This window comes from Podarcis pityusensis, assembly GCF_964106645.2.
Source record: "Podarcis pityusensis genome assembly, chromosome: 2".
NCBI lineage: Eukaryota > Metazoa > Chordata > Lepidosauria > Squamata > Lacertidae > Podarcis > Podarcis pityusensis.
The window spans coordinates 62,435,174-62,452,884 of NC_138029.1; the positions used below are offsets into that span (position 1 = coordinate 62,435,174).

A 17,711-nucleotide genomic window follows, 5' to 3' on the forward strand; every position below is an offset into this window, starting at 1 on the left:
TCATTTAATTTTTTCGTATATTCTACTCTTTCTTTGAGAAGCTAAGAGCAGCTTACATGGCCTGTCAATGACCTCCCACCCAGGCACTAATCAGGTCCACACCCACACAGCTTGAGGAGTGCTACAGCGCTCTTGACCGGCCACTAGGCCCATTTGTCAACGAACAAAATTTGGATGAAGTTGGAGACTTCTTAAAGAGGATTTATCATTCCACCACAACACTGCAAACATACACTGTGAAGCAATATCTCATTCCCCTGTCAGAGAAATGACCTTTCATTTCCCTCCATGTTCTTTTTAGAGGAAGATTCAGGAATAAATGAAAAGAAATGCATCAAAGATATAGAGAGCCAAATCATGTGTAGATTCTTAAGAGGACAGGAAAGTCCTCAGTAATAACTAAGAGAAGAAACAGAAAAGTGTCCACAGGCTATCCTAGTCTAATAGAAAGTGTTGAGAGAAAATGCATCTCTGAGAGTCCTTATTCTATTGAGATGCTGAAGGCATTTCATTCAGGATTAAAAACGAGGATTTACTACTACCTTCCCGCCTAATGGCATCAGCTTTCATCCATCGGGCACTGTTCTCACACAAGATCCCTTGGAATAATTAACATGTTTGTTGTGCAGGAGAAGTGCTTTGGTAAGCTGCGATCACATGCCCATTCCAAGGTAAGGAAATAAATCTAAAGAACCTGTCATCCACCAAACTGAACTGAGTCTACATATTGTAGGTCCAGCCTTCCAGTGTCTGCCAATTGTGGGCAAATAAGAATAATGAGAAAGTTTAAGAGGCCACTGGCAGATGCCATTTATGCACGGTGGGAGGTATTTGGTTTGATCCAGTTGCGCAAGCCAATCTCTAGTGGATGAATGGTGCATGAATGGAGCCATATACCACACATAAGTGCTACTTACACATGTCCAGTTTCATGGGCTACAACAAAGGCTGAAGAGAAGCCATCTTCATGGTTAAGTGTGCAACTTCGGACTGGATGACACATGCCAGTAACTGGAGCATAGCCTATTAGGGAGAATGTGAAGTATGAAAAGATGCATGTAAAAGAACTATTTAAATATGCCAATCAGTAGTAAGCATTCCAGCAGGTGTCTTATTTAAATAAGTGGGAAATAGAGGAAAACACTGGGGGGCGAGGGGGCAGGGGCAGATGCTCTTAGGCAAAAGGAGCCCGCAATTGACAGCAATTGACCGGAACCTCCTGGGGATCGACCAGTCGATCCAGATCGACCTGCTGGACATCCCTGATCTATAAGATACCATGTTGGCTACCCTTGGTCTGTGGTTAACTGAATGGCCCCATTAAATCCTAGTGTAGGTTTGGGAAAGAGGAAAAAGCAACGATGAGCTACAATTTTAAAATCATGTTGCTGGTTTTTTTTTTAAGGCTCCCTAGAGAAATAACTAGGCACTCTAAGCCCAGTACTTTTGGAAATTCTTGAGTGTGAAATGGGTTCTTCAGTCAGAGTTATATTTGAAGAACTATTCATGCTTTCCAACTGAGAAATCTTGGCTGTTTCCAAAAGCACTTGCACTGTATTTTGGCTAGTCTGCTAACTTGTAAGACTTCTTTAGTTTGGTTAAGATTTAAAGTAAAATATCCCTCAGATGCCTTTGAAGCTGAAAAACAAATATGGATTAAAGAAGTCAGAAACAAACAACAGCAGAGAAATAGCAATGCGCTAAATTTCCCCTTTAAGGCCAAATATCAGATGGTGCTAAAAGATACGAGGGTGAGAGATCTAGGAGCCATACCTTTTGTGTGATGGGCTGCCCTTCAGCATGGAACTTACCTTGCATACCGGAGGGGCCAAAATCCTGTCTAGTGAGAAATATTGCGTGGTCATGATATTCTGCATGCCCAGTATCAGGTTTCTGTTGTAAGTAGGCCCAGCGACACACATTCTCTAAACTTTGAGAAGGGTTACCGATCTCAATCAAACTTGTGGACTAGATCAAGAGTGAAAGAAAGAAAGAAAGAAAGAAAGAGAGTTACAATTTGTTTTTTAGCCAGCCTGTCTTAGCCCAGAGCCTCTGGAATATATATGTTCACTTCAGCACGGAATTACCAATCCATTATGGTAATGGTACAACCACAAACAAAGGCCTTAGTCTTAAGCCCACTTATTTATGGATAAAAGTAATTTGTTCCCTTTTACAGTGGTGGTTACTTATCTCACAAGAAGACAGAATTAGAGTTGATCTTACAAAAAGGAGACATAAATCTTCCATTTTAGATGCGTTTTGACAAAGGCATCTCATGTCTATGAAGTCAAGTGGGACTTAACATACCAGAGGATGGAAAAAAACCACGACTAAGTGCAGTGCTTTTTTTAAAGCTCTGAGTTGCCAAACATTTTAAAGAAGGGACCACATCAAATGAATATTGTATTTTGGCTGCTTTACTAGACAAACTAATATGGGACAAAGAACAGCTTCTTATGCAATGTTTTGTACCCAATGCTGGAAAATTAAGATACATAAATGCTGAATCAGCTGTGAAAGCCACAGGCATCTTTTATTTGTTGCTTGTATCACAAGTGTTAAATACGGCATTTATTTAACACTTCAAAAAACAACGAAGTGGGAATATATACAATTTTATACTCGGGGGTCTATACTTTACGTAAGAAGCTGCCCTAAGGCAGGGTGTGCAGGAGACTTGCAGGCTAGATTTGTGATGCCCATCCTCTAACTGCACCTATCAAAATGAAAAAGGAGTAATTCTGCATAAATTCTGTCCCCCTGCCCCAATTTAATATAAGCATAATGGAGTATCCAAATTAGTCTCCATCATAACCTAATCTGTTTTATAATTCAACAGTTACATGTAAAATTCCTGGTAATGTAGAAATTATGGTAGGTATTCCTTTGTGTGAAACAGCCTTATTTGGCCATGATAAACTACTCAAAGAAAAGAACCACCATAGAATTACTCCTTATTGATATTGGTAGGAGTGACAGTAGTCTCCCCACAAGGAGCTGTGCTCCAAATTTCAAAGGCTGATGTTTGTGTAAGTAATTTGATCTGAAAACCAAACCGATTGGTCAAGCTGTCTTGTATTCAACTGATGGCTCATCCAGATTTCCTGTTGCCCTGCACTTTCCAGGCACAGATCCGGGATTTAAAACTCTGTTTCCAAGCATAGTTTTCTGTGTGTATATGTGGGTTTGGTTTTTTTGCCCTAGTGCTTTTCCTGAGAAAACCTGTGTTTTACCGCTGAATCAGAGCAAATGGCAATTGGGTCTAAACCTCTAACATTCAATGACAGACCCATCTATTCACAAAAATTTCACTGTACCACTAATGTGACCCAGTTTTGACAGTGCAAGCAACTCTCATTCAGCTGAAGACTGAGGAATAATCACATTGTAAATAAATGCTGAGTATACCAACTCACAGGGGCATAAAACTGTGTGACTACTTGGCACATTAATTTTCAAACATACCAATATAATATGATAAGCTATGGAATAATTAAAGAAAGTTGATGATATATATATATATATACTTCTTGCAAGCTGCCCTGTGAATGAAGTGGAAGGGGAAAGGTATATATTTTGTTAAGAAACAAAGGATACATTTCCACCCCAAATATTCTTGTACAGAGGGGAGAGAAAACTTGCAGTTGGGAGAATTAATATAAGACCTGGCACTGGACACTGGCATTTCCAACCTTTTGCAATGTTCTACTGGTTGTTTCTTACAACATTTAAACCTTCCCAAAATCTGGAAGTGCATCACATGACGCAACTGTCTGGATCCCTTATCCCTTACACCAGAGGTGAGGGGCGTCTGGTCCTTCAGGTGCCAAACCCGCAGCAGCCCTGGCCAATGTGACCAATGGTCAGGGAATTGTAGTCCTTCAACATCTAGCAGGCACAGGTTCCGCAGTGAAATTAAAATCTGGAGCCATTTGCAATGTTGTCGGAGATGCCAAAAAACAATAATATTGCAATAGTAGAAAATGGTACAGATCTGAGGAACCTCCTTTGTTCAGAAGATGATAACCCTGACTGTGCACCAGAAACAACTACAGTATCCCATCACCAGATACCCTGGCTGGCATCTATCTCTTATTTATTTCCCCAGCATGACAACTATGATTAGCACATGAATCCTAGTATCTGCTTCCATGGGGGAGTTTAACACCCACCCACCCACCCAACCAACCATATATATATGGTTGCTGCTTCAAGATGGTTTCCAGTGCTAAGCATAAACTGCAGGACAACAAGCAACTGTTTTTGTTTGTTTGTTACTTTTGCCCTGCAAGATATATTTCAAAATTTCTTCTGGCTTTGAAGAATGTCTCCATCACTACATCTGAAAAAATCTCAGCCAGCTGTCTCTAGTTGAAAACAGCTTGGTTGATCTGTGTTGTCTCACGCAGCTATACCACATGTAACGAATTGTTATTCAGGAAGCTTCCCAACGCCCTTACAAATGAGCTTGCGCAGATACAAAAGAACTGCCAGTTTGGGAGGTGAGCAGAACCATACTTTTGGGTATTGGGCAGGGAATACAGATTGAATTCTATCCTGTGGCATTCAATGATGTTTAAGATGTTCTTACAGCATTTTGTATTACAGTATACAGCGGACGCTAGGGTTGCGAACGTGATCCGATTCGGTGCTTCTGCGCATGCGTGACCGCCAAAACCCAGAAGTAACCCATTCCGGTACTTCCGGGTTTCAGCAGTCCGTAACCTGAAAAAACGCAACCTGAAGCGTCTGTAACCCGAGGTACGACTGTATACTATCTGGAACCTTTTAATTCTGGCAAAAAGAAGAGAAAAGGAACAGGTTCTGTTGTTGGCAAAAAAATGAAGACGGCATTAGCATTTATTTAGGCTGCAATCCTGTTGACATCCACCTTCCACCTAGCAGTAAGTTTGACTGACCTCAGTCAGGTTTCTGAGTATACATGCTTAAGACTTTCTTGTGAAAACAGAAATTGCTGGTATCCGTTTGTCTGGAGTTATCTGCTTGAATCCCACTAGGTCCAATGGAATTGCTAAAGGTTTTTTTTTAACAGGCATCTGGTTGATCACTATGAGAACAGGATGCTGGACTCGTAGGCCACTGGCCTGATCCAGCAGGCTCTTCTTATGCTCCCTAGTGCGTGTGCTTAGGATTGCAGTCATTGTCCGTTCCAGGAAACACTACACTGCAATACACTTGCAGAAATACCAGGTTGTTTACAGACATGTTTCTTGTGTATTCGTCCTGTTTTGTTTGCACAAAGTTTGCAAGGATACTATACTACATCGGTGGTTTACTGAGTATTCACTCTGATTTGTTTAGATAGCATTATACAATGTTGCATTCAAGCAACTGTAATCCCACACGTTTCCCCATCGCTTTCCCGATAATTGAATGAATAAATTGGGCTCGTTGAGCAACAGCAATGAATCCTACCCAGGATGTTGGGCTGTGACCTGGGAGACCACGGTTCAAATCCCCGCTCAGCCATCAAGCTCACTGGGTGGCATTGGGCCAGTCACTGTCTCTCAGCCTCGCCTACCTCACTAGGTTGTGAGGATAAAATGGGTTGGGGAGAACCATGTGACCAACCTTGAAGACCTCGAAGGAAAAAGCGGTATATCAATGTAATAAATAGAAACATAGCGACAGTCTGGATGTGGTCCAGCTAGGAAGGTCTTCTCCATTTCCTGCATTGTAGGGGGTTGGACTAGATGACCCTTTGGGGTCCCTTCCAACTCTAACACCAGGGATAACTCCATAGGTACGTTGCATATGTTAACGTGGCACTAATGCTAACCTTGGGGAAGCACACTGGAGCTTCTCCTATATGCACAAGGAGTTCTAGAAAAGAACATCAGAGGATTCTGTCAGATGAGGCTAATGGCCCACGAAGTCCAGCATTCTGTTCTCACAGCAAGCAAACAGTTGCCTATGGGGAGATCAATAATCTATGAAGAGTGCACCTCATCTGCTCCCAGCTATTGGTCAGAAAACATCTAAACGTGGGTTTAAACATCCTCGAAACATCAATTGTTCAACGGTTCTTATGCAGTCAAGGGAACACATTGCTTTGCTGAGTGTGACCCAAAACATTAGATTAGATGATATTTGGGTATGAACAACAGAGTCTGGGATTGCTCTAGTGCCCTGTACTGATATTTTCCTTCCTCTAAATATCTGGAACCAATTACTGTCAGGAGAAGGATTCCAGATACAATGGAAAACACTGGTCTGAGTCACCAGCATCATGCTGAGGTTTCTGAAGAAATACTGGTTCAAAAATGTAATAATCTATAAAATCTTGATGGATTACTACATCCCATCATACTGGGGAAATAAATGTGAGCACGAGCATTTCCCTCCCTCCTGATCCGCGGGATTCTTAGATCAATAGAAACTCATGTTATGGCAAGTATATTGTAATCGTAAAAGGGACGGAGTCTTGCTCTGTGGCAAGACTCTGTCCCCCTTGGCAATGCAGGCAACTGGCTTATACCAGATCACACCAGCCCAGGGCTAGTTGATTGACAAGGTCTGAAGCAGGAGCCTTCCTTTCTATGGCCTGATCCTTTCAGCTGAAGGTGTCAGGTTTTGAATTTGGGACCTTCTTCATGAAAAGCATTGCTGTTCTGCTCACTGATGTCTCTGCCCCAAAGCCATGGATTTAAAATAAAGCATTTTAGTATTCAGATATATTTCCTCAGAAGAAAGAACTGAAGCAGCATATCTTACTAGATTCTACTGCTACAGGCACTACAGCTAGTTATGGCGAAGGAACATCTTCATCTGTGTAGGCCTGACACAAACGTGACCTTAAAAAGCTCTGTTGAGAGAGTCTCGGCTTTACCGCAGGTCCGAAGGGTGGTGAATAAGGAAGGAACTTCTAACTCCCTGCAGAGTGCAGGGGCAGGCTTCTCTTTCTAACTCACTGAAACCATTTTGGACCACGGTGAAGGCCATCCTGTTTAAAAGAGCCTTTTCTCTTGCTGGGTGTGGTTGCCTGGCACTTAGATGTTAAGGCATGCTTTCATTATTCTCCGCTATTTATTGTTTTTAATGTTTTTTAAAGCAAAATTCTTATTGCTTGGGGGAGCACTGCTGAGAAGCATGGTAAAAAAATTTAAATTTAAACAAATTAAAAATTAAAAATTAAAACAAATATTCAATTTTTAAAGTGAAGGTGTCCCCCCCCCAACCTTTGAATTGAACTGGGCATTAGAAGAATGGGATATGATGGGTAGGATCCTGTTTAGTGCTGCTGTTGAGTTCCAACTAGCCAGCTATACTCCATTGCAGCATACTCCATTCCATTTCCCCTCACCCAGTTTTCTGTCCCCTCCAGTACGTTAGCATTCTGTGCCCACTAAGCATGCTTAGTCCACATTGAGCTGTATATGAAGTCCCCTCCACCCTCCTTTAGGATCCCCCGTCCCATATATTCTGGAATTTCCATGGGTCTGCTGGCATCCCTTTTTGCCTACATAAAAATTCCCACTCAAATAATAAGTTCACTCTTAAGGATATATGGTTATTCAATGCTGGCAGCTGTGGCCAGCTAGTTCCAGAAAGCAACTGGAAGTCCTTTAGATGCCTTTGTTTTATCTTGAAAGGGAGACTTTCAAAACGTATCCATTAGGTGGTGCTCCAGCTGTAACTTCTGACAATTCTATGCCATCCATGAGAATACATGGAAACTTCCCGGGGATAAAATACTCATCTTGTTAGATTTTAAAAAGAGCATTGATAATACTGTTGATAGTCAAATTGAAGAGCAACATAGCACCCAAGTTTGAGACAATAAAAAAATGTGTTCATTTGCCATCAGAAATGACTAAGGGCACTAGTTCTTTTCAAAATATTTTCCTCCAAATTGTTTACTTGGCTTATTTGATTATTTCCCTCTGTCATATGAACTAGGCAAGTTATTATGAAAAGAAAAGAACAAGGAAAGAAAAACAAAGCATCTGGAACCCATGGCAACGGATCTCACAACAATAACAAACACAATCAGAAAAGTGTCATTTTGGGTTTAAAGGATTGTGAGCTTTATTTCATGGCAGTGGCTTATTCGATTTCCCCTCTAATACTGTAATATAAGTATAATGCTCAAGCAGAAATGTTATATCAATAATAAAATATTAGATGATGCAGCGACTGACAAGCAATGTAATTTGGGGTGGGAGCAAGGGGAAGAAAACATGGCATGCTGTCAATCTCATAAAAAAGGGAAATAATTTACCATTTACAACTGGGGTGAAGGGAAGTGAGTGTGTAATATGTAGCTGTAAGGACTACATTACACTTCTACTCTAAAGTATGTACTGAATTCCAGTTCTGTTTCTGGGGGCATCTGCATCATGCTTTGAAATCTGGCTCTAGAGAGGGGGCTTCTCTCCCTCTTTCCGCTAATGGGAATAATGGCCAGCTCCAGCATTCTTTCCTCACAGATACAAAATTCCAGCTTTCACTTCTGATTGGAAACGGATTAAGAGAGTGGCTGGAAGATGGCTAGGAAGAAAGATGCGGAAAATGATTCCACTGGAGATTTGGGGAAGATGTCAAGTGGTATGAATGACAGGGAACTGGCAAGCACCTGTGGAGAACTGGCTGAGGAAAAAGAGATGATCTGAAGAACGCAAAGGGAAGGGATACAACTTAAGGATGTCATGCTGAGCAATGAACCCAACAGCCCCTCACTGACTAGAGCCGAACTTTATTCGCACTTGGGATGTCAGATTATTTCATCAGAAATGGAAATGCGAGCAGAAATCGCCACAATTTGCTTGCTCACCCAAGAACAGAAACAAAAATTGCACAAATGAAGACAACTAGTGTTCCAATTCAGTACCACAGATTGTTTTCTTAGTCTGTGAAAGTTACATAAAAATTATGTCATTCTCTGCCTTGTTTTTGACATTTCCCTTCCATTAAAATGCATTGAATTACGCAGTCGATAACAAAGTGAATGATGAAGGTTTTAGTGGAATCCAAACCATAGCAGAACTGATTGCGACAAACACAGGATGGGACAGAAATGTCTGCCTCTTGACATTCCTCATTCTCACCCACACTTGTCCCTAATGCACCCATAATCTCTTACATGAAAAAACCCTGAAGATTGAGGGGTGGGGGGTTGACGTTGGATCACAGCAAAATGCTGCACTCCAGCTTGGCCGGCTTGGCTATTTTGTTCCTATCCAAAATCCATCATAACACATTTTGCTGGAAGCAGTGAACTTGTGGGGCGGGGGAGACAACTACTCAAAGTTGCATTAAAAATAATTTCATGAAATCTTACAGCTGCCTTCCTTGGAACTGCATCACAGTCTAAAGGAGAAAATCGTCTCTCAACATTTGGTTGGTCTCTGTTTCGGGTAACATACATCTTGCAATGAACAATATGGATTATCAAAGGTGTTTTTTTAAAAAATCAAAAAATCACAAGAATAAATAGATATGGAAACCAAGCTCTTGCCGTGATCTCCAACCCTGAAGGCATCACTACAGCTGCCATTCTAAGCTGAAACAAATCTGGCTAAGCCAGAAGTTAACGCTAGAGAAAAGGTGGCCAATTCTAGAACCCTGGAAGGTCATCTTGACATTGTCCCAATGACCACCAGTGCATTTTGCCACACAATCCAAATCCACCACATTTCATTGTGGTATTGTATAAAATTTATACAAATTATACTATAAACCCTTCAAAACTGGGCAAAAAAGGGACCACTGAAACTTCAGGATGTTTTCAAACTAATGCATTATGTAAATGCTGTGGACCAATAAGGAAGATCATATTTATATAGCATTTGGAAGAATGGAACATTGTTGCAACAATGCATTATCACCACCTTTGGCTTAAAAACAATATTTTTAAATATTCTATATTGTATCATGCCATCTGTAATCTTCAGCTATGTACTAGCTGGTGTTGGATAACAGAACCATTCAATCAGGCTTGCCTCAATTTCAGTTTAAATTCACTACATACTTTCAAAATACCATAATAGAGATCTTTGAACAACTATACCTGTTTGGTCAATTTTCTAAAATAATGAAATTTCAAGTAACTACATTTTTCTGAGCTATGAGTTTGAATTTACTTACGCATTTGTTTTACTGTGCCAGGTAATATTAGAAACAAATACTGAAGAAAATGGTTTGTTAAGAAATCTCCAAGCCATTGAGAAACTAGTTGCTATGCAACATACAGTACTGTTCAAGTTATCCTCAACATCACAAGGTGCATTGTATGAAATAAAACAATCTTCTTAATAAAAAACTCAAAAAAGGGTTTTGTTTAAAACTTAAATCTCACTATGGAAAAAAGTAGCATATCCTTTCATACATTCTTGACAGCTGCTGATCAAATATGTGTTTATTGTGATTGCTTATTTAGTATTTTTATTTTTATTGATAATCTGTAATAATTCATTGGTAACATAATGTTGTTTTATTCATATTTTGTTTTCCTTTCCCTGAACTGAATGAGATTCAGATCAACCTTTGTGTGATCCAAGCTGGTCAAGATTAGGGATGCTATAATACTGTAGCATGTTCAGTTTGAGAAACAGGTTGCATCCTATGCCAGACCTAGTGAGTAGACCTGATGATGTTAACAGACTCGGCTAATTTAGGGTCATTAATGTCAATGGGTCTACTTTGGGTAGACCTTAGTTGAGTACAGTTCTATAGTTTTGCTTGCATATGCAAAAGCAGAAGTAAAGGGGTGCTCATCCTCAGGGTGAATTTATTCCCTTCTCCCACTGCTAGCTGTATCGTACTTACTCCATGAATCTTGCCCAGTTCACAGTGTGTTTCTACAAAAGTACAGGTAGTCTCTACTAGGTGGTGGGATTATGTGATAATAAGCATTCTCTTGGTGAATTCGATTAAACAATATGGCTGAGAGACCTCAGCAGCTCCATGAGATCTGAACCAGTGCTCAGCTTCCTTTGGAGGAGAGAACTCTGGAAATGTATGCTGAGTTGCTAAAATATCTGCTTATGTACAAATGTAGACAATAAGTAAGGAGTGTAGGAATGCAGCAGCAGCATGCAGAGACTGTGATATTAATCTCAGTCCAGGTCCCAGCAGAAACCTGCAGCTGCTTTTCTCAAGTCTCTGTTTTCAGCATCAGTCACAACCATATTGTTCCAGGCCTCCTTACATATCTGACTCTGTGAGCGACTGACTTCCTTCCAATCCCTCCTTGAAACTCACCTTTTATATGAAGCCACTGGCACAACCCCCCCTATAGTTTTGATATATATTTTTAAGAAATGAAGGGGGAAAGTCAACAAAATCTTCTTCCACAATAAAGACTAAATATTGCCTCGCCCCCCCCCCCAAAAGTGCTACTAGAACTTTAATAAAAAAATAAATTGCCCAACAAGTTTCAGTGGAAATCTCTCTGAGGGGCATACGAATGCAATTTGCTGAGTCCCCCTAGTAAGGTAGCATCTCTCCGAAATGAGTGCTGCACTCTTTTCTCTCTCATTCTTTGCAGTGCCTCAAGATTCCTTCTTGTGTTTGATTAAATATGATTACTTTGCTACTAAACTCATTCACAAAAACAAGCAGTATAGGCCACAAAGGAATTGCAAGACATGGTTTAAAAAGATAAAATACTGTAGGACATTTGAACTGATCATTTAAATTATACTTACTTTCCCATGGCTCAGCATGATCATTCTCACCAGGACAACATTAATTTGGGCACCTAAGGACTCATCGTGATAGATTTCATTAACCTGCAAGAGGACATAAAGGCATTAATAATGATTCCATGATAATAATAGGACTGAAATAGCCTAAAACAGCATCCTTCAACCTTGGGTCTCCAGATGTTGTTGGATTACAACTTGCACCATCCCTCACCGTTGGCTAAACATGATATTGTGGTTGACAAGCTTAAGAAACACTGCATGCCAAGGGGGGGGGGGAGGTTTTTAAGAGACGCATTTTTCTTTCAAGAAAGAAAGAATCCTTTTAGGCTTTAAAAAAAATATGATTTCAGATATGCAACTTTGGAAGGCCTGCTGACTAAAGGATCAAATTGTCCTGGGCGGGGGTGGGGTATAAGATTGCAAACGGAGAGCCCAAGTGGTAGAATTTCAAGCTCTCGCTTTGGCCAGAGCAATTGAAGCGTGCCAAGCTGCAGAAATGACACCAAAGGAAGTCAATTTGTTGGAAGGAAGGCATTCTGCTGTGCCTGGTAAACAGGATTATGCCTTCTATTAGCCATAGCAGAACACTAAGAGATATCCTTCCCAAGCTAAAGTCTGCAGAGCGCATACACGACAACAACAGATGGGCCTATGGAAACAAACGTCAAAAAATGAAACACTTCATTAGAGTCTGCAAACCAAATCAAGGTAGTAAGAATAATGTGCAGAGAAGGTTGCAGGAAGAAGGCGACCCGCATTCGTGCACTGCAGCAATCCACATCAGCAAAGGACTAGAATGTTTTGTTGCAGACAAAAATGGCAGCTCAGTGAATTTTGAACTGGGCACTGGATCACAAACAAATGTGCATTCCCGAAAGTGTGTGCTGGGCTAGAGAGACCAGGGTTTGAATAGCAGCCATGAAACTCACTGGGTGACCTTGGGCAGCTGCCCTCTCTCAGGTTAACCTTCCTCACAAGATTTAAATGAGATAACCATTTGGGGTTCTTGGAGGAAGGGCAGAATCCACAAGCAAGTAAAGGGCAGAATACTTAGATGTAAGCTGATTTAAGGCTGGTGCATACTGCCCTGCTCATGGTACATATTTGGGGGTAAGGGTGGAGCATAGTGTTATCTGGTGGGCCCCCTTCTCTACCAGTGTGTGCTGAAGAGCCTACCTGGTAGCTATGACAGCACACTGAGCAGCTATGCGAGGCTGGGGCTCATCACAATTTAAATTTCCCACAATGCCTTAGAATGATGCATTGCTAGGGGCATTGTGGGAAATTTAAATTGTGATCAGACCCAGCAGTTTAGAGTGACAGGCTGGGGGGGGAAATGAAGGGGGCCAAGATGGGACCAGCCAAAGTGGAAGAGCCACAGCATGTGCCCATTGGTTACACACGCAAGAGTCAACCAGATAGGATGGCACCATAGCTCAGTGGTAGAACATGCATACTGAAGGTTTCTGGCACCTTCAGGAACAAACGACTAGATGGTAACTGCTGTGAAGGAGCTGATGCCAGCCAGAGTACAGAACACTAGGCTAGATGGACAGACAGAGTGACTGACTCTAAGAGAGCTTATTATGTTCCACTTTCATTGGCAGCTTGAGGAAAGGCAGAGGGTAGAAACTGGATAGCAATTGTACTCTGTACAACAGAAACAGTCTAGCATTGCATATACAAATCTGCTCATAAAGTATCAAGAGGCTGGATTACCTTAAATTTCTATGACCGTATAGTAAATGTTCCAAATTTATAGCCAATGTTCCAAAATCTAAGTTATCTGCTTCTGAACAAAGTTTTTAGAAATTCCACAAAACAGATGTCCTGGCAAAGCAAACATCGGAGGGATCTTTGTCTCCTCTTTGACAGTAATGTTGGCTTTAGAAAGGTCACAAACTTTCTGCTGGCTTCATGACCGGTTTATATTTTGTTGAGTTCCTCCCTCGAGCTTTTGGCCTTCTCAACTTTTGCCTACAAGCTACAGTACAAAAATGTTCTGAAAACCTGCACTAAGTGCATAAACAGTTTTCACCAGCCTTACATTAACACTGCAGTCTCATGATCACGTCATGTGTTTACAGCACAATGAGCCAATAATCTGTGCAGTAACTTCTTACATTGTGAATATAAATTGGGGACAAACTGGGGAGGAGACCCAAAATTCATCAGTTATCTAAATTCTGTAAATAGTCAGTGTCTTCTACTGCCTTGTTATTCCTCAACACTAGTGGTTCAAATGTCAGACTAGGGCTGAGGAGACCCGGGTTCAAATCCCCTCTTGGCCAAGAAGCTCATTGGGTGACCTTGGCCAGTTGCTATCTCTCAGCCTAACCTGTGAAAATAAAGAGAGAAGAATCCATTTTATACTGTCTTGACCTCCTTGGACAAAAGGCAGAATATAAATTAACAAGTAAAAATAAATTCCACGCAGTCAAAGGAGAATGCTGGGGGGTTGTGGAATGGGATAATTGGGACGAGGGAAAGCACTATAAACATTTTAGGGTCTAATGTTGCACAGCTGAGGTGGGGGGGGGTGAGACAGTGGCAGAGGCTGGCACTACTGCTGACATACAGAGACTGAAATTGGGTAAGAACATTACTCAACTTTAATTTTTTTGATGAAGAGCTTTTAAGCCTGCTGCAGAAAGGGTTGTTTTCTCCACGTAACTGCAGAGCTTCTAAAAAGGGGAGGGGGGGCTCCTTTTCCAGCTAGGAAACTGGTGCATATACCTGTGTCCAGACAATTGCCCACAAGAGCTATTTAAAACAGCCCACCTCCAATGCACAGCCCAAGATAACAAGCATGGGTGACACGTGCAGATGCAGGCAACGCTTTGTTGTTGTTGTTGTTTAGTCGTTTAGTCGTGTCCGACTCTTCATGACCCCATGGACCAGAGCACGCCAGGCACTCCTGTCTTCCACTGTCTCCCGCAGTTTGGTCAGGCTCATGTTTGTAGCTTCAAGAACACTGTCCAACCATCTCGTCCTCTTTCGTCCCCTTCTCCTTGTGCCCTCTATCTTTCCCAGCATCAGGGTCTTTTCCAGGGAGTCTTCTCTTCTCATGAGGTGGCCAAAGTATTGGAGCCTCAGCTTCAGGGTCTGGCCTTCCAGTGAGCACTCAGGGCTGATTTCCTTGAGAATGAATACGTTTGATCTTCTTGCAGTCCATGGGACTCTCAAGAGTCTCCTCCAGCACCATAATTCAAAAGCAACAATTCTTCGGCGATCAGCCTTCTTTATGGTCCAGCTCTCACTTCCATACATCACTACTGGGAAAACCATGGCTTTAACTATACGGACCTTTGTTGGTAAGGTGATGTCTCTGCTTTTTAAGATGCTGTCTAGATTTGCCATCGCCTTTCTCCCAAGGAGCAGGTGTCTTTTAATTTCGTGAATGCAGGCAACGCTAAACATTCCAAATAGCATTCCATCATCTGGGGAATTGAAGGATTGCATTGCGGTACCTATGAAGGCACCATTGTGGGATGCATGTTCGAAAAAGATGAATAAGCAAATAAGAGGGAGAGCGCTTAGGGAGGTGAAGCCGAACTGCATGACTCAGGACACTTCTGCGAGGGCTGCAGCTTCGGATAGTTAAAGGGGTGACAGGGCAGAATTGGAAGGCTCTTCAACAGCTGCTACTCCAGCAGCTGTGGCACAAATCCCTGCTCCTGTCACACGAGTTGAAGCAGGGGAAAGGATCAGGTTTTTAGCCCACAGCAGTGAGGCTACAGAGGAGGCACCATCCAGATGTTGTTGAACTCCAGCTTCCAGCAGCCCCAGCAGCCATGGGAATGGAAGACACAGTGTTGGAGTTCAGCAGGGCAGGGCACCATGTTGGCTCCTTCCACCTTAGAATCTGCTGGACTAATTGCAGCATGAGCCTTTGCCCGATGGTGTGGTCCTGTGGAAGGTCCTGTTCACACTGGAGCCTGCTTGGGTGGTAGAGGGCAGGGAAGGTGCAGCTCCCTCCCCCACCAGGCTATTGCCTACTGAATGCATGAACTGGGCTTATTCTCTAAGGTGCTTTAGGATTTTAAAAGAGACAGGAGAACCCCACACCCTAAGCCTACGCTATCAGAATTCAAGCCACTTTCACAACTGGGACCACAGTACAGTGGAAGATCATTGGCTTTGCATACAGAAGGTCTCACGTTCAATTCCAGACATCTCCAGCGAGGAGAGGAAATGTCCCTTGCCTGAAACCCTGGAGAGATACTGCCAGTCAGTGTAGAAAATACTGAGCTAGAGGGACCAGTGGTCTGACTCAGTATAAGGCAGCTTGCCATCTTGCAACCATGATTCTGCTTACAAAAAAGCAAAAACCATTCAAGTGTAGCATTCATAAGATTCTTTTCCACAGCTGAGCTTAGATTTACTTTATGAGTTTTCTTGAAATTGTCAGTTAGGCAGGGAAAAGTGACATTTCTGCCCTTTGTACCACCTGGGACCTACTGTTCTCTTTCAACCTGCTGCATTTAAATCATCCAAAGAAAGCATCGCTCTCGCACCTAGTAGCTCACACTGCTATATCAAAGGCAAAACCTGAACTGGAAAATTGCCAGCAAGGAACTCTGTTTCATGATATATTTATTAGCTTCCCATCTCCATATCCAAATCCAGAGGGTCCTCAAGTTGTTGATGGCCTTCATGGTATGCAGGTGTGACTCTGCTCTCTCCGAGATGTGAGAGGACCTTGACATCACACTGAGCACTCAGAGCACGTTCATGGGCTACGCAAAGTCAGAGATGCTACCCCACTCTCTAGCCCCAAGCTCAGGAGAAGGGGACCTCACCAAAGCTGTTGAGGGGTGAGGAAAGAGATCCTCATCATGGCAAGTGTGACAAGTGAATTTGTGGACCTCTGTGACACCCAGTTCCTAACATTTCCCCCCAGCCTTCTAATATGCTCAAGAAACAAGAACTCAGACACAGGCAGTTGATCAGTGTCAAGGAACAGGGACTGTTCCACCCAATTTTGTTCCCAAGTACACTCTTTTCTGCTTTCCCAACTCCTGACTAAGGGACACTATTACAGTGAGACAAAATGGCGCTCTTCACCATGGCACTGGGCGGCCCAGTCCTCGCTGACAGAGATTTTGCCAAGGGTGGGAGGGGAGCAGAGCTTCCAGAGGTGCACTACAGTGCCTGAGGTGCCATGAAGTCTAATGAGCATGTGCCCTCCTTGTCATATAACAATGAATGTTTGGATCATTTCAAAGGTAAGCAAGCTGAAGTTTCAAGATGGGATCCAAACGATCCCTTTGAATACTCATGAAACACAGCGTTCATCCAGCCATAGCTGATGCACAGCACTGGCAGCATGGAAGTGAGTAGCCACTTTGAACTCAAGAAGAAAGATGGCAAGAGTGGTCAGAGGCAGGCCATTCAGAATCCTGGACAGATCCGAGGGAGGAGACCTGTTCTGACAATTGGTTAGGTACTGGTTTCCGGTTCCTATCTGCCTTAATGGAGGCAGGCGCCACAACATTGTGTGGATCGAAGGCAGAGAAAAACAAGAATGACAGAGGGTAAATCATTCTTGGAAAAACCTCACAGGGAAGGGAAGAACGGGCTTCACTCGCAGTCCGTCTTGGTACCTGGCTCTCGCTCCGGCATAGAACGCAGGGGGCAGGGAGGCGCTGAGCGTAAAAGCACTTTGCCTGCCGAAAACCCTCCTACACTGCCATTAAGAAGCAGAGGTTCTCCTGTTAATTGGATTTTTAATTGGCTTTAAAGTCAGGCATGCTTCGAGAGAAGATGTCATCACAACTGTGGAATTACACACTGCACTGATTTGAGGTTTGGAACTGAGAAAAAGATTCTATTGGGTGGGGGTGGGGGATGGCGGAGAGGGGAATCTCCAGTTTCCTGTTTACTCTGTGATACTTTATTAATGATTCGGTAACTCTCTCCAGACGCAAAATTTTAAAGATACAAATGAGGTTGGATTGCAGTACGGAATAAAACTTGTGATTAAAAGAACATTTTGGTTTAAAGAAATGGGGGGAGAGCTCTAATGCTTGAATGGAT

At 42.5% G+C, this 17,711-nt stretch overlaps 1 protein-coding gene across 2 annotated transcripts in view; it reads right to left on the bottom strand.

The window, feature by feature from the left end:
- Window positions 1–17,711, bottom strand: part of ADAMTS2 (ADAM metallopeptidase with thrombospondin type 1 motif 2) — a 220,837-nt gene that overhangs the window by 54,700 nt on the left and 148,426 nt on the right. For both annotated transcript variants that reach the window (XM_080991360.1, XM_080991361.1), the window contains exons 5-7: window positions 11,673–11,756; window positions 1,812–1,968; window positions 918–1,023 (exon numbers count right to left, since the gene is read on the bottom strand). In XM_080991360.1, the coding sequence (XP_080847486.1) occupies window positions 918–1,023; window positions 1,812–1,968; window positions 11,673–11,756 (347 nt within the window). The remainder of the gene's footprint in view (window positions 1–917; window positions 1,024–1,811; window positions 1,969–11,672; window positions 11,757–17,711) is intronic.